At 38.4% G+C, this 23,553-nt stretch overlaps 3 protein-coding genes across 4 annotated transcripts in view; 2 read left to right on the top strand and 1 right to left on the bottom strand.

Moving 5' to 3' along the window:
- Positions 1-495: 495 nt before the first annotated feature.
- LOC112177376 (cinnamoyl-CoA reductase 1) lies at positions 496-4,516 on the top strand. The gene is made up of 3 exons (XM_024315669.2): positions 496-1,117; positions 1,842-2,191; positions 4,159-4,516. The coding sequence occupies exons 1-3, from the start codon at positions 641-643 to the stop codon at positions 4,325-4,327; spliced, it is 996 nt and encodes a 331-aa protein (XP_024171437.1). The 5' UTR covers positions 496-640; the 3' UTR covers positions 4,328-4,516.
- A 346-nt stretch (positions 4,517-4,862) lies between these two features.
- On the top strand, positions 4,863-7,280 carry LOC112177377 (START domain-containing protein 10). The gene is made up of 5 exons (XM_024315671.2): positions 4,863-5,429; positions 5,523-5,793; positions 5,898-6,056; positions 6,419-6,565; positions 6,741-7,280. The coding sequence occupies exons 1-5, from the start codon at positions 5,398-5,400 to the stop codon at positions 6,858-6,860; spliced, it is 729 nt and encodes a 242-aa protein (XP_024171439.1). The 5' UTR covers positions 4,863-5,397; the 3' UTR covers positions 6,861-7,280.
- Positions 7,281-8,863: 1,583 nt separating this feature from the next.
- The window catches only part of LOC112177374 (leucine-rich repeat receptor protein kinase HPCA1), a 74,998-nt gene continuing 60,308 nt past the window's right edge, over positions 8,864-23,553 (bottom strand). Inside the window, exons 1-19 of one of the 2 annotated variants that reach the window (XM_024315667.2) lie at positions 15,313-15,582; positions 14,614-14,734; positions 14,446-14,517; positions 14,087-14,161; positions 13,920-13,991; positions 13,587-13,748; positions 13,414-13,488; positions 13,103-13,174; positions 12,922-12,993; positions 12,746-12,814; positions 12,547-12,621; positions 12,381-12,452; positions 12,121-12,252; positions 11,369-11,853; positions 11,097-11,261; positions 10,860-10,999; positions 10,437-10,656; positions 9,765-10,000; positions 8,864-9,603 (exon numbers count right to left, since the gene is read on the bottom strand). In XM_024315667.2, coding sequence (XP_024171435.1) covers positions 9,139-9,603; positions 9,765-10,000; positions 10,437-10,656; positions 10,860-10,999; positions 11,097-11,261; positions 11,369-11,853; positions 12,121-12,252; positions 12,381-12,452; positions 12,547-12,621; positions 12,746-12,814; positions 12,922-12,993; positions 13,103-13,174; positions 13,414-13,488; positions 13,587-13,748; positions 13,920-13,991; positions 14,087-14,161; positions 14,446-14,517; positions 14,614-14,734; positions 15,313-15,397 — 2,865 coding nt within the window. In that variant the 5' untranslated portion in view covers positions 15,398-15,582 and the 3' untranslated portion in view covers positions 8,864-9,138. Of the gene's footprint in view, positions 9,604-9,764; positions 10,001-10,436; positions 10,657-10,859; positions 11,000-11,096; positions 11,262-11,368; positions 11,854-12,120; positions 12,253-12,380; positions 12,453-12,546; positions 12,622-12,745; positions 12,815-12,921; positions 12,994-13,102; positions 13,175-13,413; positions 13,489-13,586; positions 13,749-13,919; positions 13,992-14,086; positions 14,162-14,445; positions 14,518-14,613; positions 14,735-15,312; positions 15,583-23,553 lie in introns of those variants that run through there. The other variant, XM_024315668.2, reaches the window with a different exon arrangement.

Below are 23,553 nucleotides of genomic sequence, written 5' to 3'. Positions count from 1 at the left end.
TGACGATGTGTCGTATAATTTCGAAAAAAAGTTGTGACACAAGTCACACAACAAGGGCATAAGGTTCGAAAGTGACTGCGTAAATCGCATATAAAAAATAAAAGGGTTATTATCACAAATGATACATGAACTATACCTCAATTTTATTGATGGTACCTGAACTGCAATTTTGATCACAACCAGTACCCGAACTTTTCGATTTCATTTTAAATGGTACCTAGAGCCACCTCCGATCACTATTCTAACTAAAAACGGCATGGGAGGCTATCATAGTGATGATTTTTGATGATTTCAAGGGTTGTGATCATATATAGTGACGATTTTTTGATAATAGACTTGCCTTGAACTTGTTTTTTTGTTTTTTATTTTGTTAGATTTGGGTTTTTTGGCTGGAATAGTGACCGAATGTGGCCTTAGGTACTATTTAAAATGAAATCGAAAAGTTCAGGTACTGGTTAATAAAAATTGAAGTTCAGGTACCACCGAAAGTACTGAACCCGGAATAGAATAAGCATCAATACTTGGCGTTAGGAAAGTTGTGATCAGATAGAATTGTATGTAATCTGGTAATTTCGCAATGTAACAGTGTTAGTAGTTGAGATCGCCGGCAACAACAACAAGAGAACCAATCTCAATCGGAATGGCTTCTTCGTCATCGGAGGCGGTGTGCGTGACCGGAGGCAACGGCTTCATCGGCTCGTGGCTCGTCAAGACCCTACTGGAGCGCGGCTACACTCGCGTCCACGTCTCCGTCTACCCCGGCTCCGACGCCTCCCACCTCTTCTCCCTCCCCGGCGCCTCCTCCGCCACCCTCGCCGTCTTCGAGGCCGACATCCTCGACGCCGGCGCCGTCGCCAGGGCCGTCGAGAACTGCAAGGGCGTGTTCCACGTGGCGTCGCCGTGCACCCTCGAGGACCCCGAAGACCCCCAGGCGGAGCTGGTGTTGCCCGCCGTGCAGGGCACCCTCAATGTGCTGCAGGCCGCGGCGAGGTTCGGCGCGAGGCGCGTGGTGCTCACGTCCTCCATCTCGGCCATGGTCCCCAACCCCGGTTGGCCCTCCCACAAGGTCTTCGACGAGACGTCGTGGACCGACCTCGATTACTGCAAATCCCGCCAGGTCACTACTCTCTCTCTCGCTAATCAAGATTACTCAGTACATGTTTTGCTATAGGTAGGAGTATAGGTTTTGCTATAGATAGAATCATAAATTATTGCCCAGCTTTCAATCTGGGGCAATTGATGACTTTATGTATTTATTATTGAAAACCTGAGGTATGTACTGACTCTGCCGTCTTATATGAAGTTAAAACCTAAAACCTTTGCTGTCACTCATCCAACTATTCTCCTCATTACTATTCCAACTATATCCCCTTCATTAGTTTTAGTTTTATTGGTATTAAGTATAATGTGGGTCTAATCACTTCATTAGTGTTAGTATAATGTGGGTCTAATCATTTGGTTGTCCAGAAAATATATAGGAGAAGGGAGATACAGAAGATTGTGTCTAGGCTTTCTGGCTTCCCTATTTTTGGTGAAGCCTGATCCCGGCCTTGCTTTATAATGAGCAGAACCGGTTGGAGCAAGCACTACTCGGCTGGCTGCTATTTAAAGATTTAAAAAAAGGATCAATGTCAACAGAGGGCCCAAGTTCGGGCTAGTTTTAAGATATTTCAGACTTACTTATAGTCATTCTCTTAGAATTTGGAAATATAACTATAGTGCTGAAGCCCCTTGAGTATTGTTAAATCTCTCCAGTAATACGTGAAGCCTTCTTAAGTGATCATTTTGACTATCTGCACAACCAACAGTGATATTAATTTAGTAATATTTTTTTTTGACAGAAATGGTATCCCGTGTCAAAGACACTAGCAGAGAAAGCTGCATGGGATTTCGCAGAGAAGAATGGATTGGATGTGGTAGCAATCCATCCAGCCACATGTCTTGGACCTCTTCTGCAGCCTGGTTTGAATGCAAGCTGTGCCGTTCTGCTCAACTTGCTGCAGGGATCCAAAGATACACAAGAGTATCACTGGTTAGGGGCTGTGCATGTCAAAGATGTCGCCAAGGCACAAGTTTTGCTGTTTGAGACTCCTGCGGCTTCTGGAAGGTACCTTTGTACCAATGGTATCTACCAATTCAGTGACTTTGCTGATAGAATCTCCAAACTCTTCCCCCACTTTCCAGTCCACAGGTTAGTATCAAAGTTGGTTCAGGTTTTATGCTAATGCAATCTAATATGTGACTGTGCACGGTTTATTGTTATCATCTCTGGTGTATTATATGGGCAACTGTTATACTTTAGTGGTCAAAGAGAGGTCACTGCCTAACTGGATTAATTGGATTTTGCTGAATGCTTATGAGTAGTTTAATCCTGTGTAATGAATCTATGTAAAGGTTGCATTTAGATCTAGAGGCAGTTATTGGTAGACTTCCTTTATGTGTAGCTATGAACTGTTTATAATTAATTAATACTGCTGTAACTGCATTTTAATGCTTTGTAGGGTACTTGCAAACTATACTAGTAATAAGGTTGCATTGAAAATAGGTAGGGATGACACCTAAAAATGATTAATACCTAGTGAAGTAGAGTAGAAGTGAAGTCATAACCAACAATCAAAGAATATTAGGAGGAATAAAATAAGCATTTTTATTCAAGCAAGCATCGCAAGTGGATATGCAGGAGCTAAAGAGTAATCAGAAATCTCACGCAGCGTTAACCTGGATATCTGTCAGAGGATGTCTGTCCTTTCCAAAATGTTAAAGTTGCTAGCAAGTTTAGTCTCCTTACTCTTGGAGTTAGAATCTTGTCTTGTTGATATATAGAGGCTACTGAGCTGCAAGAAACATGAGTTCTTAATACTATTGATGGTGCTAGAATGGAGTATTTTAGTTTCAAGCAAAAGCACTTAGGAAATTGATTAGAAAAGGGGGAGCGGTGAGGTGGCAGAAGGTACAAAAAAGAAACATAACTTTTATGAACTTATTATATTTAAAGCAGTGGGAAATCCACTTCAATATAGTATTATTATCTCTGTATTACTGCAATGACCTCACTGAATGTGGTGCATAGGTGCACTCGATGTTGATTATTTATCTAAAAATAAATTTTTATGAGTTCTCCTTTTGTGATTGCTTCCTTGCCAATCCTCTCTCTCTCTCTATATATATATACATATATCTATTTATATATATAAATATATATATATATATATATATATATATATATATTATATTGTGTTCTTATTACTTCTCAATGTTTTCTAGAAGTTGTATTCATTGTGATCAAAGGTACCTGCTTTTGTGAAGCCCCAGCTTTTTAACACTGTCATAGGGGGCTTCGCAGCACCAATTGTTGATGGTTTACACTTTTCAGAGAATCAAATTTTACTTTCTGTGTATATGACCCTTCTTTGCAGAATAGTTATGGCCTTTGATTGATATCTTCTCAGTGTTGTTATTTCCTGCTTCATGAAGTCATGATGCCTTTTAAGCAAATTTATAATAAAGAGGCATATTTTAAAGTATATGATGAGCAACAAATCGTTATGATTGGTTTAAAAAAAATTGAATTTCAAAATGGATATGCATAATTCTATATGATTGCGTATATTTACTTTCCATCAGCCTTTGGAATGTGCTCGGATGCATTAAGTTCCTTAGTAATTACTTGATGTCAAACATAACATCTATCATTGCTTCCTTCCTGTGGTGCTCTTTCCCTATAGTGGTCTTATTTGGTACCAAGGAAAAGGCTTCTTAGCTAGCTTTCAATCTTTTTCTAGATTGTAAAAATTTCAAATAGCTGCAAGGAAAGTGAGACTTGGGTTAGTAGGCAGTGCCGCAGTGCTTGTGAGAAGGGAAAACAGTGCAACGTGGAGGTCCAGTTTGAACTTTGAAGTGAACCCATAGATTGAAAAGAATTCCAATGAAACAAAATTGTAGTTAATCATTGATATCATCAGTCATTTTGAACTTCTATCAGTATAGTTTTTGGACAGTGAGACATGTACTGATTTGGAGAACGTGTTCATCTTGTTGGTCGAATTATTGTCATTGTTATTATTTTCCTGTCTTGTTCCATAAAAGAACTAAACTAAACTTTATTTTATTTTTATTTGAAGATATAACGAACTAGAGCTTACTTGAACACGTGTACAGGTTTAGTGGGGAAACCCAACCAGGCCTAAAGGATTGCAAGGATGCTGCAAAGAGATTAATCGACCTGGGTCTGGTTTTCGTACCGGTTGAAGATGCTGTTCAGGAAACAGTGGAGAGCCTCAAAGCTAGAGGCTTTTTGAAGCAGGAAGAGACGTCGCAATCTAGCTAGTTGGCACTTAGCAGTAATAATGAGTGGAAATGAAGTGTTGTTCATAATTAGTTTCTTATTCCCTTTCTATCATTGCCTTTTTAACTTTTATTCGTTCGGAAAGTTGAACATCATCTATATGTTCTTGGATCTGAGCATCATACGTTTATAAAAGTAAACCATTCTCGTAACTATTGTTGTTTTTAGTGATCGAGTTCCAAGAAACAATTTCACTCACTAGATGGTGTCCTTTTTACTGCACAGTGCATAGTGCAGAGCATATTGCCTGCAAACTGCAACTGCAAGCATGTGGTGATCAACAGCATGTCAGCATCATCAATCAATCTCAAAACCAAGGCCATTATTTAATGGCAGAACCTTGGAACTATTCCGTTCATGGTCATAAAGAATGCTACACTCGCAGAAATAAAAAGGGACGATATACTAGTACCACAGCTAACGGCCCGGCCAGAAGGACCACCGTGGCTGGTTTTGCTTTGTTTTTTTTTTGTTTTTGTTTTTTTTTTCTGGGCACGTGATTGGGGTCCTATTTAAATTGATTGAGTATTGACTCGTTGAAGGTATTCTGGTAGGTGTCACTGTCCCTCATAATCAGGCAAGCTTGGAGGGTTAGTGTGCCTAATTGAGCTTTCTATTGGCAAAGGCTTTAGTTTTTTGCCTCGTCCTCGTTTGCTCTGGCAAACCTGCTTTCCTTGTTTTTGTTTTTAAAAGCCTTCCCCAACACTCCATGTGCTTCATCTTCCCTACCTTTGCTCTGGCTCCTTTTCTGAAAACCAAAGAATCAATCCATTTCTTCTTTTATTTTTTGGTGAGAGAGAGAGAGAGAGAGAGAGAGAGAGAGAGAGAGAGAGAGAGACGTGCAGTTCCAATCATGGAGGTTCCTCTGGCATTGCATGTGCCCCTATCTCCTCGCCCCACTTCTTATTATTCTCTACACTTCTATGGAAACTAGTACCTCCTTGTTTATATATCATTCATTCCACCCTAAAGTCATAATTCCCTTAGGCTTTTAGCCCTCAATGAGAAAAGCAAGCCTCCATTGAAATTGAAACTTGGAGCAGAATACTGAGATGGTTAGTCCAGCACCCTGCAGCCGATCCTGGTGAGTACCTACTTTTCATGTCATTGTTTTTTGTCACTCTGATGAATTGAATTAATTGAAGTGTCTACTTGATCTTTTGGTTTTGAAATCAAGGTCTATAAGCGAGGACTCGCTTAAAAGATATGTGCAATTTGCAAGTGAGAGCTGCATACAAGAGTTACTGTCTGCTTCAGACTCCAACAGGGGGATTGGGATTAATAATGGCAATGATGGCTGGAAGGTTCTTACTCTTGAAAATGGAGTGGAGATATCGAAACGAAGGTCTGGAAATGGATCATTCCACACCTTCCGCAGCCGCTGGCTGCTCAGATCAGTATCGCCCCAACAATTTATCACTGTTGCTAATGCCATAGATGCTGCCAAGGTCAACTAGTTCCATATATTAATATTATTATGTGTATATATTGTTTCTTCTTGAATAATAAACTTGTTGGATTTTTATTAAGTTTATTGAGCCTGAACCTGCAGCAATGGGATTCTGATCTGGTAGAAGCAAGGTACATAAAAGATCTTGACGACAACCTCAGCATCATCCGGCTCAAGTTTGGAGATAATTCCAAGCCCCTATTTAGAAACAGAGAATTTATAGTCTATGAGCGACGGGAAACCATGGAAGATGGCACTCTGGTAGGTGTTTCATAATTCATATCCTCATAGTTTATAAGATATATATTGTTATATACAATATTATGTGTGTGAGTGAGGAATTTGTGTATCTTCTTGATTCATCATGAAATTTAATTTGTCTAACCAATTCTTAATGGTTGGAGAAGCTCAAGACATTAGTAGTATTGTAAATTTGTAAAGCAAGGCTCTCACCACGGGTGGTGTGACTTGAGCTAAACTTGTGAAATACTTGTATTGGGTGCAATGAAGCACGTATGATCCCACAATAGGCGTAAGACGTGGGCTGTCAGCTCTGAGCGTACAACCCAAAACCATATCTACGGGTTGTAGATGTATAACTGGCCAGAGTTTTCCCTGTGCAGGTGGTAGCAGTTGCTTCACTTCCAAAGGAGATAGCTGCTGGATTGCAACCAAAGCAAAATAATGCAATCAGGGGACTGCTGTTGCAATCAGGATGGGTCGTTGAGAGGCTTGATGGTGACTCTTGCATGGTCACCTATGTTGTTCAGGTACTGCTCTACTTTTTTAACTACATAACGTCCTTTTATTCCATATGGTTGCAGTTTTCACTTTTGAGTAACAACCCTCAGAAAAAAAAAAAAAAAAAAAAAACTGTTCAACCATACTTTTTTTTTAAATTTTAATTAGTCTTTTCGTTGGTTCAATTTTCCCTCTTTATTACAGTTGGATCCTGCAGGCTGGATGCCCAAGTGCTTTGTTAATCGACTTAACAACAAACTAGTTATGATCATTGAAAATCTTAAGAAACTGGCGCAAGCTTGTCCAATTGATGGGGATACATGATTAATAAGATTGTGCAGAGGACTTGAGAAATGAAAAGGACACTATGAATGCAATCTTTCTTTGCCACTTTCAAAGAACTAACTTCCAGAACCAATAATATCTTTTTGATTCTGTTGTTGGTAATTATATTGTAAATAACTAGCAGAGTGCAATGAGAGTTCTTTTTTTTTTTTTGTCAACTTAATCATTCGCTCAAAGCCGCAAAAAGCTGCAGCAAACTTACAAAACAATTTCCTCTCAGAGAACCAAATTAAAAATCGGCAAACTCACGATCATAGGGAGTGCAGGCAAACCATCAAATTTCAGAATGTGCACCAAGGAAGATGGATGACTTGCACAGCAAGAAAATCAATTGCAGCATTAGCTGATCTGTGTAAAAGGGTCCAGATACAATTTTGAAAAGTAGCTTTGATTCAAATCTTTTAATTTTTTGTAAAAGATGATAGATTTCCTAGTATTAGCAAGAATGTTCTCCTTCACAAACTTAATAAGCTGTTCATAATCAGACTCCAGTGTTATATGCTTGAAATCATTGGCTTCTGCCAAAACCAAACCCTCCAAAGCCTGAGCTCTGGCCTCAAATTGCAACACTGATACTGCAGAAATAAACTTTTCCACATCAGCAACAACCTGATAACTTGAATCACGGGCAATCACTCCTGCATGTTCTTGCATCTGTTCCACGATGGTCCCATTCGATCTCCATCGTTGCCACTTTGCATTAATCTCCATTATAAAATGGGTTGATTTCAACAATACCTCTCCTTTTCCATCTGAACACTCAGAAATTGATGCACAGCTCTATGAGAGCTGATCTTCCAAATTCTCCACAATGTGTAGCCACCCAACGTTGAGCTTCAAGCCTGTCCACCTTATGCTCACCCAACTTTGTGAAAACTCCCAAGAGTCATTGACTAATGGTAGAAATAGCAGCTGATTTAACATTGTAGCTGATAGGTAGGGCACCAGACAAGGAACACAGTTGCAATAAATGCTCCAGTCTCAGGAAAACATTTTTACAGATAGAGCATAGTGCATATGGCACAACTTTCTTGAAGAGTAAGATAAAGTAGGTGTAGAAATAGAGCTGATTATTTGGAAATGGTTGACTTTTGGAGTGGCAGCTATCTCCAAATGCAATTTGGTCTTTGGAATAACAACATCTGAACTGTGAAGTGTTAGAGGATTGAGCTGTATGATAGCCTGACCTGATAGTGTAAGATCCTCCTGATTTCTCAAAAGGCCTATCAATTTGTCAATCACCCCAGTAGATGATAGGGGAATAGATTGAATTGCACCAATCTACTATGAGGAAAGGAACTGCTTGACAGGATCTAAGTTCTGAGATAAACAACTCCAATCACCACCAATGCAGCCGTGGCCCATCTTCTCCCAATTAAACCTGTGAATTTTCCCTCCATTATCAACTGTTAAGAGATCTCCTAGTCAAGTTTCTTCTGAACTTAAGTGTCTAATATATTTAAGACTTTTCCTACCCAGAAGCTAATACCTTTTTACCAACTCTGTCTTTCATGCACAACCTAAGAATTTTAATTTTTTTTATTAAATAATAAAGAAGTTTGAGTCACATATTAATTAAGGTTACCCATAGAAAAGAACCGAGTAACGCAAAATCCATTTGTTGAGCATCCCAAAATTAACAGAAGCAATGTTTTTGCTTATCCACTTGTAGATATCACTTGATGCTTATGAGATAATAGTTCATATTGGATCTTTTGTCTTAACATACAGTTTAGCTGTTTGCGGCTGCAGGGAGAACTTAAAACTTGAGAATGTCAACAATAAGATAAATAAGATCATCATCTGTATCCATGGCAGCTCATAGCACAAAAAGAATTAGGATAACAGTAAAAACTGTTAAAAACTGAAGCAAGATACTAATTGTTGGAATCTATCTCTTTCACACCTACAATAACTCTCCAGAACTATATTGAAGTAAAGAAGAAAGATGTAGATGAGAAAACTTCAGAAAGATAAAGAGATGAACAGAGAGCAGACCATGTAGCTCTTTTAGTTTCTATTCTGATCTGAAAAAGATTACACCAGATGCTTAGGCTTATATCCAAGACTTGAAGTGCTGCTGGAACAAATTAAACCACACAAGCTAGATGTTTTACAGCCACAAAACACTTAACATAATGTCAAAGAGACAAAGAACTATAAAATACAAAACTCTGACCATTTGACTTAACTAGGAAGACATAAATTCTAACACTAATACCATGTACTGAACATTCCAAATGTACAATCATGCTCCCTACTGCGGCTCTATCTTTGAAGCTGGAAATACTCCACTATAATCAAAGGCCTCATTGCTGTAAGGATGCTTAGAGCTTGCCTCCTCATAGCTTGCGGAAGTGGATGCCGACTCAGCATTAGGGTTCAGACCAGCAAGCTGCATAATGTTTTCAATCTCTTTTACCACCTCACTCATAGTAGGCCTGTTGGTTCCTTGTTCTTCAACACACGTCATTGCAAGATCCACAAACCTCTCTAAACCTTTGAGTGTCGTTCCCAAACCAATGGCTGAATCCAGGATTACATGAAGGTTGTATAAATCCTTAGTCTTATCCATTGCCATCCTTACTTCTCGCACGATATATTTTCCTTGTTCTATCGGTTTCCTTGCAGTAAGTAGCTCCAACATTAGCACTCCAAAACCATAAACATCACTCTTCTCAGTCAATCGCTGGGTCATGTAATATTCAGGATCCATGTATCCCTACAAGAAATGAAGGGAGTGCTTTGTATCATGTCTAAAATTCTCAGTACAGTCAACCTAAAATAATTTTAATTCAATGGATAGTTAAACCTATTTCAAAACATGATACTTTCTCTTTCGATTTTGATAAATTTATATTTGAAGTGTTAATGAAAACTGACCATTGTCCCTTTAACTTGAGTGGAGACATGATCCCTTCCACTATTACCCATGGACTTGGAGAGACCAAAATCAGCAACTTTTGCATTCAAGCGGTTGTCCAAAAGAACATTAGTTGATTTTATATCTCTGTGTATAATTGGAGGGTCGCAAAGTTCATGAAGATAGGCTAAGCCTCTAGCTGCACCAAGTGCTATTTTAAGTCTCCTCTGCCAATCTAATCTGATTCCTGACTTACCTGCATAGACAATTTTGTGTGTAACGTCAAAATGAGCAAAATAAGAAAGTGAAATGCAGCTCAATTGTCAATTGTGCCTTCTTAAAAACTGTCTTCCCTGTCTGTGGTAGATATTGTACATTTTTTTTTTTTTTTGAGAGTTGCGAGGTTCAGTTCCTCTGCTCAGAAGGTTTTTTTCATTCAGATACCACTGTGTTGGTATTTACAACGGTGATTACACTTAATGATGTGACTCTCAGATTCATCTAATCTCCTTACATACCCGTCAACGAGAAAACTCCCTCAGACATTTAACTTTTTGCTTAATAGTCTGACACTATAGTTTCCTTAATTAAGTTATGAATGAAGACTACACATTCGAACATCAATATGCTTATATGTGTTGGTGATTAGAAGGTAAGAGAGGATTGATGAGGATAGAATTAGTTATTATTACCTGAAAGACTATCCTTAAGAGTCCCATTTGCTACATACTCATACACCAGCATCTGCTCACCTCGGTCAAAACAAAATCCTACAAGGCTGACAAGGTGCTTATGATGAACCAGTGAAAGAAGTTCAATCTCAGTTTTGAACTCATTTCGACCTTGGATAGATTCTTTGTGAGCTCGTTTGATGGCAATCAGTTGCCCTGTGGGAAGAGTTCCACGGTAAACCTATAACAGTAAACAGTAATTGGATAAGTTCTCCCTTTGTAGTCATACTTAGTAACTAAACTCTCAACGTTCTATGTAAACCATATTTTTATAGGAAGTTTAATGACTACATGTTAAGCTGCTGAAGCTGAACTGTCAGTCAAAACCATTTATTTAGAAATGATTTTAAACAAGATTCTACAGTAAAAACTAAAAAGAGTTACCTTCCCATAGCCCCCAGATCCAACATCATTTGCTTCTGAAAAGTTGTTGCTGTATTTCATGAGCTCTTCAAAAGAGAACGATCTAGCCCCCTTTAACTGGGGAGTGCTACCTCTGGTCTTATTATTCACATCCCATTTGCCTGCATTTGATTGACAAAAATTAGTGTGGTAGATAAGTACAACAATAATCGATATGTGATATAACATGAGTTGAACTGAATAAAGGATTTGTCTTACCAAAAGGATTGTTTTGATCAGTGGCCCTTTTTGCCCTTCTCTTCTGGCCAATAGCATAAATTCCTACAAGGAGTAATATTAGCACAAGAACAGAACCACCAGCTGCTGCTCCAATAATAATGCCCACATTAGACGATTTGTTTGATTCTGATTGTTCCGTTTCTCCTGCATTATGAGAAGAGAAACAGAAAGAAAGATGCATCAACATAAAAAATAAAAATAAAAATTGGGAAATCTATTTCCTTCTGTATGGAAACTTAAAAAGCAATCACCTGCAAAGTGTTGATAATCATCACCAATGAAATAGAATGGTCCAAAAGATTTTGGAGGCTTGAATGTTTGGTTACTGAGTAGAAAAGCAATAATAGAAACTTCCTTTCTATTGAAACGATCTTGGCTTTGTGGGAATACTTCTAGGCTCATACTAAGGTATGCATGCGAATCCTTGGTGAGGTTACTCAAAGCGACTGAATCGACTCTAAGTTTATGGGACAAGAAAGAATCAGTGAGATTCTTCTCAAGCTCTTTGTAGCCAGTTGAGGTTTGCAAGTCTGAGAAGGTAGGAGCTCTAAAGATTAGAGTACCCACATATGGATATGCACATTTACAGTTGGGGCTTGAAACCTGATCAGAACCGCAGGGACTGGGTATACAGATATTTGGCAATGTTTTATATGGGACAACATCAGATGATTGTGAACTCTTGCAGTAACTCGGTGACGCTCCAGTTTCGTCACAAACTGGATTTTGAGCAAGTCTGAAGCAGGACAAAGAAAAAAGATATATAGCCTATCAAGGTAAAAAACCAGTAACACAACTTCCAACAAGCAATAACGTTAGTTATTTCCCTTTTACCAGATAGTCTAACTGTCTAAGTATTTTACATTTTTATGGTCCCAAAATGACAATTGGAAAACATATCGTGCTGGAGAATTCATATGACTAGAGATCATACTCATTTGTTTTCGCAATATATTGTATTTGCAGGAAAAACTGCATAAAATTACTATCAAGATTGGCTTACATTAAAGTACCATGGTATCCTCCATTTTCTTCGTATTCCTTAATTAAATTCTTTTGTAAATCAATGAGTTGCAATTGACTGCTCGTAGTGCCAATATCCAAGGTGCCATTGAGCTGGTTGTTCCTCAGGACCCTGTCACCACATCATATATCATCTCACAAAAATATTAGAAGATTGCTCATGCTCTAAAAGGAGCGAACTGCAGCATTTATTTACCACATTTATAGTGGTACACGAAATCATGCCATGCCAATACTCACACAGTCTGTAGGTTTAAAAGGCTGAATAGAGCAGCAGGTATTTCTCCTTGAAGTTGTGTGTCCTCCATCATTCTGGTTTAGAAGATAAAAAGGTTAATTATAAAACATTGTAGACTTACGGTTCGGATGACGCCACACGGGACAGGAGGGTTGACAAAGGACTTACAATGTGGTCAAATACTCTAGTGTTGAAAACCATGGTGGAACATCAGACACGTCGAAACTATTATTGCTCAAATCTCTGCAGAAGAAAAGAAAATAGAAGAGGGAAAAAAAATCAAAGTAAATAGTGAATTAGAGAAAACAAAGACAAATTATATTCTGGTTAAACTAGAATCGTAGTTAAAAAAATATTTATAACTTACACATAATGGAGAAGATTCATGCCAGTAAGGTTGGGAGCAGGGCCGCTCAGCTTGTTATTAGACAAGAACCTATGAAAATGATCACCAGAGGCCTCTATAAGGTTTTCCATGCTAAACAGTAACAACTCTCCTGAAACAGTATAAAGTAATATTTGGCAAGGTTTTAATCTACTCACAGCTGAGAAACATTTGTAAGACTGTTGAGGCTCAGAGGAATAGGCCCAGTTAACATGTTTCCATCAAATCGCCTGTAATCAGACAGTTATACTTCATTAAAAGAACTTGATTCGACAAAAAAATAGAACAAAAAATGGAATCCACATAATGTATTAGAGAATTTGTGGAATTGATACTCACACAACCTCCAAAGACGTTACAAGTCCAAGGCTGGAAGGGATGCTGCCAGTGAGTTTATTACTTTCGAAGAGCCTGAGCAGGAAATGTATAAGAGGATGCTAATTGTATGAGAAAGAAAATCAATCTGAGGATAAACTATATTAGAGAGTTAAGGAGTTAGGAAGTTTGATGTTCAAAATGGTCAATAAATATGAAAACACGGGAAAAAGGTCACACTTTATACAATGCACAGATATCCCCAATTCCCAGTGTCTTCATTTCCAATATATCTGTGTGAACGTGGGTGTGTTGTGTCGTGTATTTAATCTTACACATGTATCAGGCTCATGTTTGAGCTAAAAAGCTTTGATGGAATTGGGCCTGAGAGCTTATTCATTCCGAGATGACTGCAAAATATGGAGACAATCTTAGATGATTCAAGGATACCATTACAGGAAAATCTACCAACCAATGGACAATAGGAAAAAAAAATAAGTTGACATACAAGTGCTTGCAATGACTGAGCATGTCAAGACCAGGTTCACCACCATGAGAAACTGGGATGGGTCCATCAAGGTGGTTGTCAGCTAGATCCAGCCAATATAGTTTAGACAGATTACCAATGGAAGATGGGATGCTCCCACTAAATCCGTTAGAATTCAGAGACCTGTGGTTTCATAAATGAAAAGAGCAAATGACCACCAAATATTTGAAAATTTAAGATTGATGAGCAGATATAGCAAATCGTGTCATTTACAGCATCCAAAATAACCTCCATAAGAATGTTCATCTTTCAGCTGAGCAGTAAAACATTTATGAAGGGATACAAAATTCTTACAGAAATATTAGCTCCTGTAGGGACCCTATAGTAGGAGGTATGGGACCAGAGAAGCCGCAACCAACCAGAATTCTGAAATGGACCCAAGCAAGCAATTTTATGAGAATATTTTACAATGGCATTGAAGTTTTAACAATTGGTCTCCACGTAAAACAGTATTTCCTTACATGTTAGATAGCTTCTTCAAACTGCTAATTTCTCCTGGGAGTGGTCCTGTCAGGCCCTTGTTGTAAGATAGATCCCTAGATGAAGAGACTCATGAAAGAAGAATTAGAATACTTATTGGAAATTACTCAAGGTTTTGCTCTATCTAGTTATAAAATTTGGTAGAAAATTGTTTCTGATCAATTATTTATGATGATACAAGTAACATTGCAAGTTCATCAAGCCTTGAAAGTGTGCAGCGAATCTTATGGCATCTGCATTAGGCCGACTAACAAATAGTATAGATTGACCGGTTGTTGAAATGCATCAAGTTCATGTGAAATAAAAATAGAAGAAGAGAAAAGGGTATTCGAAGACCTACAAAACCTGTAGTTCAGATAACTGTCCAATATCTCCAGAGAGTGTGCCAGTCAAATTCATACTCGGTAATGTTCTGAAATATACAAGACGCTTCGGAATATCAAACACTGGAATATACAGGCATAAATAGTGCACTATTCTTGAATTATGATGAGTGCTAAAATCATACAAAGAGACCACACGCATGTTGTGACACCCAACGCCATCCCAACCATCTTCACAAGGATCCAGAGTCCACCAACTTGGAGGCGTGTTGGTCCATAGTGCCCTTAGAGATTTTAAACCAGTAACTGCATCAATCAAATATTATCACAATCCAACATTGCAAAAGCTGAATTCTCGAAGAAGAATTTTCCAATCAATTGAAACAGGGAGAAATTGCAAAGTTGGAAAGCATTACAAATTTATGAGTTTATGAAAGCAACTTAAAGAACACTATTGCACCAACTGTAGCTATAGCAATTCAAGCAGCTCTTGAGAATTAATTGCATGTTCTCAAGGCTGACTAAGTATTTCCTAATGAAGCACAAAGTAATCTTAAACTACTCAGAGACTAAAGAATCAAAGCCTTATTCGTAACTAGATGAATTAAGAAGTTCTGCTGTCAAATCTGACATCAGAATTAATTAATACTTCCTTAAAATGGTTCCTCAATGAAGTTGAAAGAATTAATTATCATAGACTACTTTCTCTGAAATCCGGATTACCACATACAGTTACTGGCACTGATCGTTATTCAGCTTTGGGAAAGATTTTGACAAAAACTAGAGACATAATATCTGGAAAGCTAAAAATACCCTGCAAATTCAGATATATATTAACAAATAAATGGAGTAAGCAAAGCAAATAGTAGCTATATTGAGCTTACCATCCAGAGAACTTGTCTCATGGTTTGCTAAAACGAGAAAAGGCGTGAATATAAGAAGCAGAAACACCTGAATTCTATGATCCATTGTTCTATCCAAAACTTCAATACTTCAAAAAAAGCTTCAGCTGGAACTCATACAAACGTGAGCAATGATTTCATGTAACACAGTGGTTAACCATTAAATATCGAAGTCTTTAGTCTGGTAGGTATCCCCTTGATGCTTACTGAATATCAATACAGCAGAGACGCACAGTGGTTTCTTTTCCTTGTTGTTGCACGTAATTATGAAGAGAATGACAGCAAGCAAGTAGTATAGGCTATGAGTTTTTATATTGGAACCTCCAAATTTACACACTTAACCTCCTATCAAATTTTCTAGTACTAAATTTACTCACTAAACCTCACTGAATTTCCTCAAATAACCTCACTCATATAATTTGCAAACAAACTATTATCTTTAAAATAAAAAACTTAGTTAATTCAATGAAATTACTCTATAAATCTTAATTACATATCAGTTCCTTAATCAGACAACATAAAAGTTTTTTTCAATAAAAAAATTAAACACAAGGTATTGAGTTTTAAAAATTAATTTCTAATCAACAAGAAAATAACATGAACTATTTTGTGGTTTTTTTTTTAAAAAAAAATTTCTGTTTTAGCTCTGCAAAAAAATTTGAAGATTAATCATTTTTTCTTAACGTTTATTTTATGTACCTCATGATTAATTATTTAAATATTTGTTTTAAAAAATTGCTAGCTCATTTTTTGTTTTTTTTTTTTGTAAATATAATGGATAGACTTAGATTTAGGTCATAATATGACTTCTTTTGTTTTCCCTCACCAATATGTGTTCAACATGTATATCATATATTTTTATGTCACATAATCATAGTTTTATCTCTTATTAAATATATATGAATGCGTTAATGAGAATGTAGTGAAATTGAAAAATTAAAATAGATAAGGAAAATAATAAAGAATGCAATCTAATATTATTGAATTGGAAAGTCTATAGAAAATCAATGTAATATTTTTTTGGTATAATTATTGTCCTTAATAGTCATTTTACAGTAGGTTATATATGTCATTTAATAATTCATAATAGAGTGAGGTCAAGTGAGCAGATTTGGAGCTCCCAATAGCAACACTCATATGCTATACACAAGGTCAATAGCTATAATATACTTCAAAATAACATGCCGGTCAATATAGAGCAACAAAATATCATGTCACAGAGGGCAGAAGCAGAACCATTCTATTAGTTTGGATATATCCACACGAGGAGTTGAAAACAAATATGAAACTCAATCATTTGACAGAGGTTGGTTCGGAAGTTTATTATAGAAAGATGGAGAAAATGTCTCCTCTTTTGTCTCGAGTCGTTATCGGAGGAGCATTATTCATCTACAACTTGATAAAAGGGCTCATAGTTGATTAGAGGGATTCTCTTTCATGCTCAGCTGTCAATGTGCAAGTGATGGAAGGGAGTTGACCCACCAAATCAAAGTCAATGGACCCCTCCATTACTCCATATCAACATGCACCTACTCCCCCATGTGACAAGAAAACAAATGGAAGGGAAATCCTTATCCCAAAATTGCCGGAGGAATGATTTTCTTCATAGCTACTTTTCTTATAATTTCTGAATTGACAAGGTTCGTGAATTGTTGCTATCCTTTTTACTGGAGTATTTCAGCCCCAATATTTTCAAAGAATGTCTCTAATGGTGAAGTGCTATTGAGATGAGATGACAGATCAAAGACATTAAAATGAGGCTGATGAGCCATTAATTCTACTAGGGATTTTGTTGTTAATGTGGAAATTTCTTCATGGGATTTTCAAAGAAAATCTCTATGAGATGACAATTCGAAGACCCCACTTCTTACTGCTTCAATGGTTTAACATGAGGCTGAGGAGCCTGTTTGGCTCCAAAACCAGTCTGCCTAGCAAGCAGTCTCTTTTGAATACCCGAGCGTGCCAACACCGTGCGGTGCACTTGTCGGGGCGTCCGTTGACCTGACTTCTTCTCAAATGCCGTGGACGAGGAGAGCACCAACCTCGTCAAAGACACTTTTCTCTACCTTATGGATATAAGGACTTGTGGTGTGATCTTTTGCGACACCGAGTCGATACTCAACGTTGTAGGTTGAGCAGAGCAATCACCGGGAAGTAGGAGAAAGCACGGGTTTGCTAAAGCCTGACTTTAGCTTCGTTGGGTTGCGAGGGCGTTACTCTTGCTTCACTAGTTTCAAATAGGTTGAAGGTAGGTTGCTCTGGAGAGGGTTTGATAATCTAAGGGATTCTTTAGTTGTGTGTTTTATTTCGTCTTTAGCCTCTATATATATATATATATATATATATATATATATATATATATATATATGTTACTTACTGCATATTCACCTTCCTAATAGGAGTGAAAACACTTATTAGTTTTTGATACTATATCGTAGGCAATAAGAGATTATTATTTGCCTCTATCACGTAACTATCTTCTAGACAAGGTTAATTGCCTCTTGATAAACAACTTTTGGGCATGCACGTCTAGCATTATATATATTCCTTATTAAATGCAATTAAAGGTGATTGCAACTTCCTCAAACGGCCCCACGTTCATTATGGCTTAATTGCGATCTCTTGCATATGCATATGCATATATCTTATATTCATAATTTCATATGTATCTTCGCCAAGCAAAATAATCATGCAACTCTCCTTAATTGACCCACTGTAAACCTAGCAATCATTATGAGTAACCTTTGATTTGTTCCTTGCATGGCTCACGTCTATTATTCTTTAATCAATAAGAGCCCGTAGTTCCCAATAGCCGCCGCTCGCACGTCAAAATCCTTCCCTTGCACAATCTTGGTAAGCAAATCAATTATCTTTAATTATCAAATATTTGATCATTAATAGTAAATTAATGAATATCAAGATTTGCTCTAAGATTGCTTGATCTCCAAGTAGACCTTATTTAGCTTCTAAAGTCTAAATAACATACCACGAACTTGTCAAAAATATATATAGCTTGGGCCACGGATATTGGCCCGGTTTTCTTCGAGTCAAGCCTTGTCAGAAAAAATGTTAATTTTGGGTTCAAACAGAGCCATTTATGCGACTAGGGATTTTGTTGCTTAATGTAGAAATTTCATGATGGGATTTTCAAAGAACATCTCTAATGGTGGAGTTCTACTGAGATGAAATGACAATTCCAAGACCACACTTCTTACTGCTTCAATAGTTTAACATTGTTGAAGAATGTTGACATTTAGTGTGCCTTGTCAAACTAAGATTAGTTATATGATTGTAATAGGAGAGAAGGTTCTAGAATTCCTAGTCCTATTCGGAATAGTTTTCCTTGTATCATAAGAATATGTACTTTGTAATCCCTATATATAGGGCTCCTATTATCAATGAATATACACAATTCTCTTATCTATCTCTCTTGAATCCTTTATTCTTAAACACGTTATCAGCACGAGCCCTAACCACAAAAACCAAAATCCAAAATCAAAAAACTCCTTCACCGTTAGCCTGCGCTAGCCTTGCCAAGCACCTGCTGCAGCTGCCACGCGCTACGCACCCCTACGCTTGCTGCCTCTCGAACGCACCTGCTCCTCGCTGCCCTAGTAGCATCACCGCAGCGCCTGCTAGAGTCTGCTACCCGCACGCTCGTGCACCTTGCTGCTGGTGCTGCCCCTGCAGCATCTCCGCTACCTAGCTAGCCTTACTAGCTTCTGTCCTGAGCCACCTCACACACTTCGGAGCCGCCCTAGATCCCCCGCCTACCTGCAACAACTGCAAACTGCAACTCATATGTCTGCTGCATATCACGAGCCTCCTGGTAGGCCCAGCCCTGGCCCAGGGCCCAAATTTTGTAGTAGATGGAGCAAAAACAAAAAAAAAACAGTTGTTTGTGAGGCTAATAGAACATCAAAAATGCAAAAAGCTTGTCTCTTTCTCTTTTTGTAAAAAGGGTCGGTTGACTAAATATGTCATGCTCACCCTTGATTAGTGAGCACAGTATGGATGGCAACGTGAGAGAGAGAGAGAGAGAGTTTAACGAGGGGCCCCAAATAAAGTAAAGAAAAGGGTTCCTAGAAATGAATAAAGCAATAGCAGGAGGAGCAGGCCCGGCCTGACTAGACCGATGAAATATTTTTAATTTTTTTTAATATAAAGGGCCCAATTTTATTCTTCGCCATGGGCCTTGAATGTCTTAGGGCCAGGCCTGCCTCCTAGACCTCCCATCGACACAAACTCGACATACATCACTTCCAAAGTTCAAGGTTTCAAGCTCCGAATCAACAAGTATTTAAAATTAAAGTTCCTGCATTCTGTCTTTAAATTCTTTTCTTTTTCTCAGGGACTTGCAACCTCCATTCTTCTACATCCCACCTTTCGTATAACATGGGTTTAATTCTATAAAAGCGGATCGAATTGTGGGGATTCACGCTAAACGAACTAAGAGCGTTCGTAAGACTTCAGACTAAGAGCGTCCGTAAGCATTGATTTATGACCATATAAACATCCTTGTTTCGATCTAATAAATCCAAATATTCTTGGAAATCGATTTCTTGGTAGCATAACTCGGAAATCGTATTTATTAGTTGTCGTGGAAGCTTTGACTCCGAAACTAATCTATTTCTCCTTCTTATTTTCAGGATGTTGAAACTGAAGCTTGATTTTCAACATTTGTGACCCAACTGTGGTGCTTGAAACTAATCTATTTCTCCCACAGTTGGGTCACAAATGTTGAGAACCATCTCACTTTAAAAGGGATCCTACCCATAATTCAAGCACCAAACCCTGAGCTCATATTCGAGCGTACGGCTACGAACAATGCCACTGCCCTCATCTTAATGCGACGCCACATGGACAAATCACTCTGATTGGAGTACATGGAGATCAAGGATGCTAGAGAACTAGGGGTAGCACTAGAAGAGCATTTTGGTAATGTCCAGGATTCCCTCCTCCCTGACTTGAAGGTTCAATGGAGCAATCTATGATTCGCAGACTTCAAGTCTATCTCTGAATATCATTCAGAAGCTCTATGCCTCAAAACCATGTTGGGTTTCTGTAGAGAACCCGTCACAGAGCAAGAGCTAATTGAGAAAACTCTCTCCACCTTCCCCGTCTCAGCACTTTTGGTATCCAAAGCAATACAGAGGTGAGTACAATGCTGGACAGATCACGAGGTTTCATCAGCTAATTAATGTCATGTCTGTAGTTGAGAAACATGATAACATCCTCGTGAAGAATTATAATTCAAGGCATGTTGGAACTCAGAGAGTTCACGAGGCGAATTATAATAACGCACTCAAAGGAAGGCGCAAGGAGCAGAACCCTAAAGTTAAGGGACAAAACAGACATGTAGGTCCATATAACCGCCCTACAAAGAAAGGTAACCGTCCAAATGAAGGACGAACACATGGAAACACATGGCAACGTGGGAGAGGAGGCCGTGGTGCACCAGGACAAGGTGGTGCCGCCTAAGGCCGTGGTCATAGCGCCAATCCCCCTAGTAGATGCCAACCAAGTGCAAACAATGCACCTCAATTAAAGGGAGGCAATCACAATGACATGTGTCATCGATGTGGATCAAGTGATCATTGGTTCAAGCAATGCAATGCAATGCAAGCAACAAGTTAGCAGCACAATACAAGGCATATAGGGACTTAAGAGAGCAAGAAGCCCATTTAGCCGAAGAAGGAGATGATGACAATGTCGTCAACCTCACAATAGTGGACTTCAAATATAGCAAAGAAGTGCACAAGGATGCCGTAGATTTTGATTAGTGTAGTCCTTTTTATTTTCCAAGAATTATGTAATGGCAATTATGCCTTAATCAATAAAATGACATTTTGTATTAACTCTTTCTCACTAGGCTCATCCAAAATTAATTGTGATGTCCAGGAAAGGTTTGAATTGAGAGAACGGTTTTACAAGTAAGCATAGCTCTACCGAAATCTCACCTTACCTTACCTGGTCACAACCAAATTGGAGTTACTGAACAGATTGAATGACTACAATTTGTCTAAGTTTGATTTTTATTTTGGATTAGATTTTGGTCAAGAAACTTTGATGTAATCATTGGCTATTATTAATAAAATCTCAATTCATTTTGATTGAATGTCTTAGACATATTTTAATTTCGAACTTTATTATTTTTCAGTATGTTTCCCGGAGAGCTAGAATGCCTCGTGGATAGTGCAACTACACATACTATACTTCGAAATAGGCAACTCTTCTTATGGATGACGCCTACTCATTCTTCTATGACTACAATGGCTGAGACATCAAAATTGATTCATGGTAGAGGACCAATCCAATTTATGTTGCCAAATGACACAACTATTAATGTCACCGAAGCTCTATATGCTTCTAGCGCTGGAAGAACCCTATTGAGTTTCAAAGATATATATAAGAGCCAATGGTTTTCATGTGGAAACACATTGTGAGAATGGACAAGAGTTCATTTGCACCACTTATAATGACTATGGACATAAATGAGTATTAGAGAAACTTATGTGTTGCTCTAGTGGGTTGTATGCAACCACTATTTGAATTAATGAATCCAACCATGTCATGAGAGATGACCTATGGGATTCTGTCACTTATAGACTTTGGCATGACCGTTTGGGACACCCATGTCGTGATATGATAATCTGTATATTAAAGACTTCACACGGACATCCATTCTTCAGAACAAAGAAGTAAAACTCAAAATTTGGACCATGTGGAAGCACCTGCACCTCACGGCACCATCCCTATGCAAATCTGACCATTACAGGCCGACGCCACCTTCCCCCTGCGGCCCCAACGTGGCTTTGACGCCAGATGTGCTCCCTTGACTCCAATTTCTACTTCTAAAGTCAATTGCGACTTCATGGCTCAACCAAAATCCTCATTGGTTATTTCTAAAGCCCATCATTCGTTCTGCAAAGCCTGCTCTTTAGCAAAGTTAGGAATTGACCATCCTATACAAAGGACACAAAAGAAAATATACCATTCTTGCAAAGAATCCAAGGTGATATTTGTGGACCTATGCAACCACCTTGCAAACCATTTCAATATTTTATGGTGTTGGTTGATGCATTGACACGTTGGTTATATGTCACACTATTGTCCACAAGGAACACTGCATTTGCTAAACTCCTAGCACAAATTATTAAGTTATGGGCTCACCACCCTGATCATCCTATTAAGTCCATAAGACTTGACAATGCTGTGGAGTTTACATCAAAATTGTTTGATGATTACTGCATGTCCATTGGGATTGAAGTTGAACATCAAGTTCCTCAGGTTCACACCCAAAATGGTCTTGCAAAAGCTGCCATTAAACGACTACAAATGGTTGCTAGAGCATTGGTAATGCGCACCAATCTCCCTATTTCTGCTTGGCGCTATGCAATATTGCATGCAACTGTGCTTATTTGTCTGATACCTACTGCCACTCAACCCTTTTCTGGGTCCCAGATGGTTACTGGGTATGAGCCTGATGTTGCAGTTTATGTGCCAATTGCGCCGCCACAGTGCACCAAAATGGGTCCTCAACGACGTTTAGGCATTTATGTTGGACATGACTTTCCAACTAATATCCGCTACTTAGAACCCTTAACAAGCGATCTCTTTACCGCTAGATTTGTGGATTGTCACTTTGATGAGATAGTCTTCCCGTCGTTAGGGGGAGATAAGAACATAAATGTTCAACATGAATGACAAGAATCGTCATGGTCTGTTCCCACTTTGTCTCATCTTAATCCCCGAACCGCACAGTCCGAAATTGAAGTGCGGAGAATTCTCGATCTTCATAACATAGCAGATTCAATGTCTAATGCGTTTTCTGATATCGCTAAAATTACGAGATCACACATACCTGCTGCAAACGTGCCTGCAAAGATTGATATCCCCAAAAGTGGTGGATATGAAGCCGTACCTAGGGGTGTAAGGCACGGCGCCCCCTAGTGGAGATGGCATTTTGGCTAAGGTCGGCCTCCCTGCAAGGAAACGAGGAAGGCCCAAAGGTTCGATGGATTCTCGCCCAAGAAAGAAAGTGAGTTTGGCACAAAACGATCCATTAATCATCAATATAAATAATCGGTCTCATGAGAATATTTCAGATTATGGTTATGTCCAAGAACATCATTGCGGGACGCTCCAATGTCTGAACCAATTCCAGAGAATAAAGAGATCTCCATGAATTACACTAGTGTATATGAGACAATGAATAGAAAC

Source organism: Rosa chinensis, chromosome 7, assembly GCF_002994745.2.
Source record: "Rosa chinensis cultivar Old Blush chromosome 7, RchiOBHm-V2, whole genome shotgun sequence".
In the NCBI taxonomy this organism is placed as follows: domain Eukaryota; kingdom Viridiplantae; phylum Streptophyta; class Magnoliopsida; order Rosales; family Rosaceae; genus Rosa; species Rosa chinensis.
This window is presented reverse-complemented; position numbering and strand designations above follow the sequence as displayed.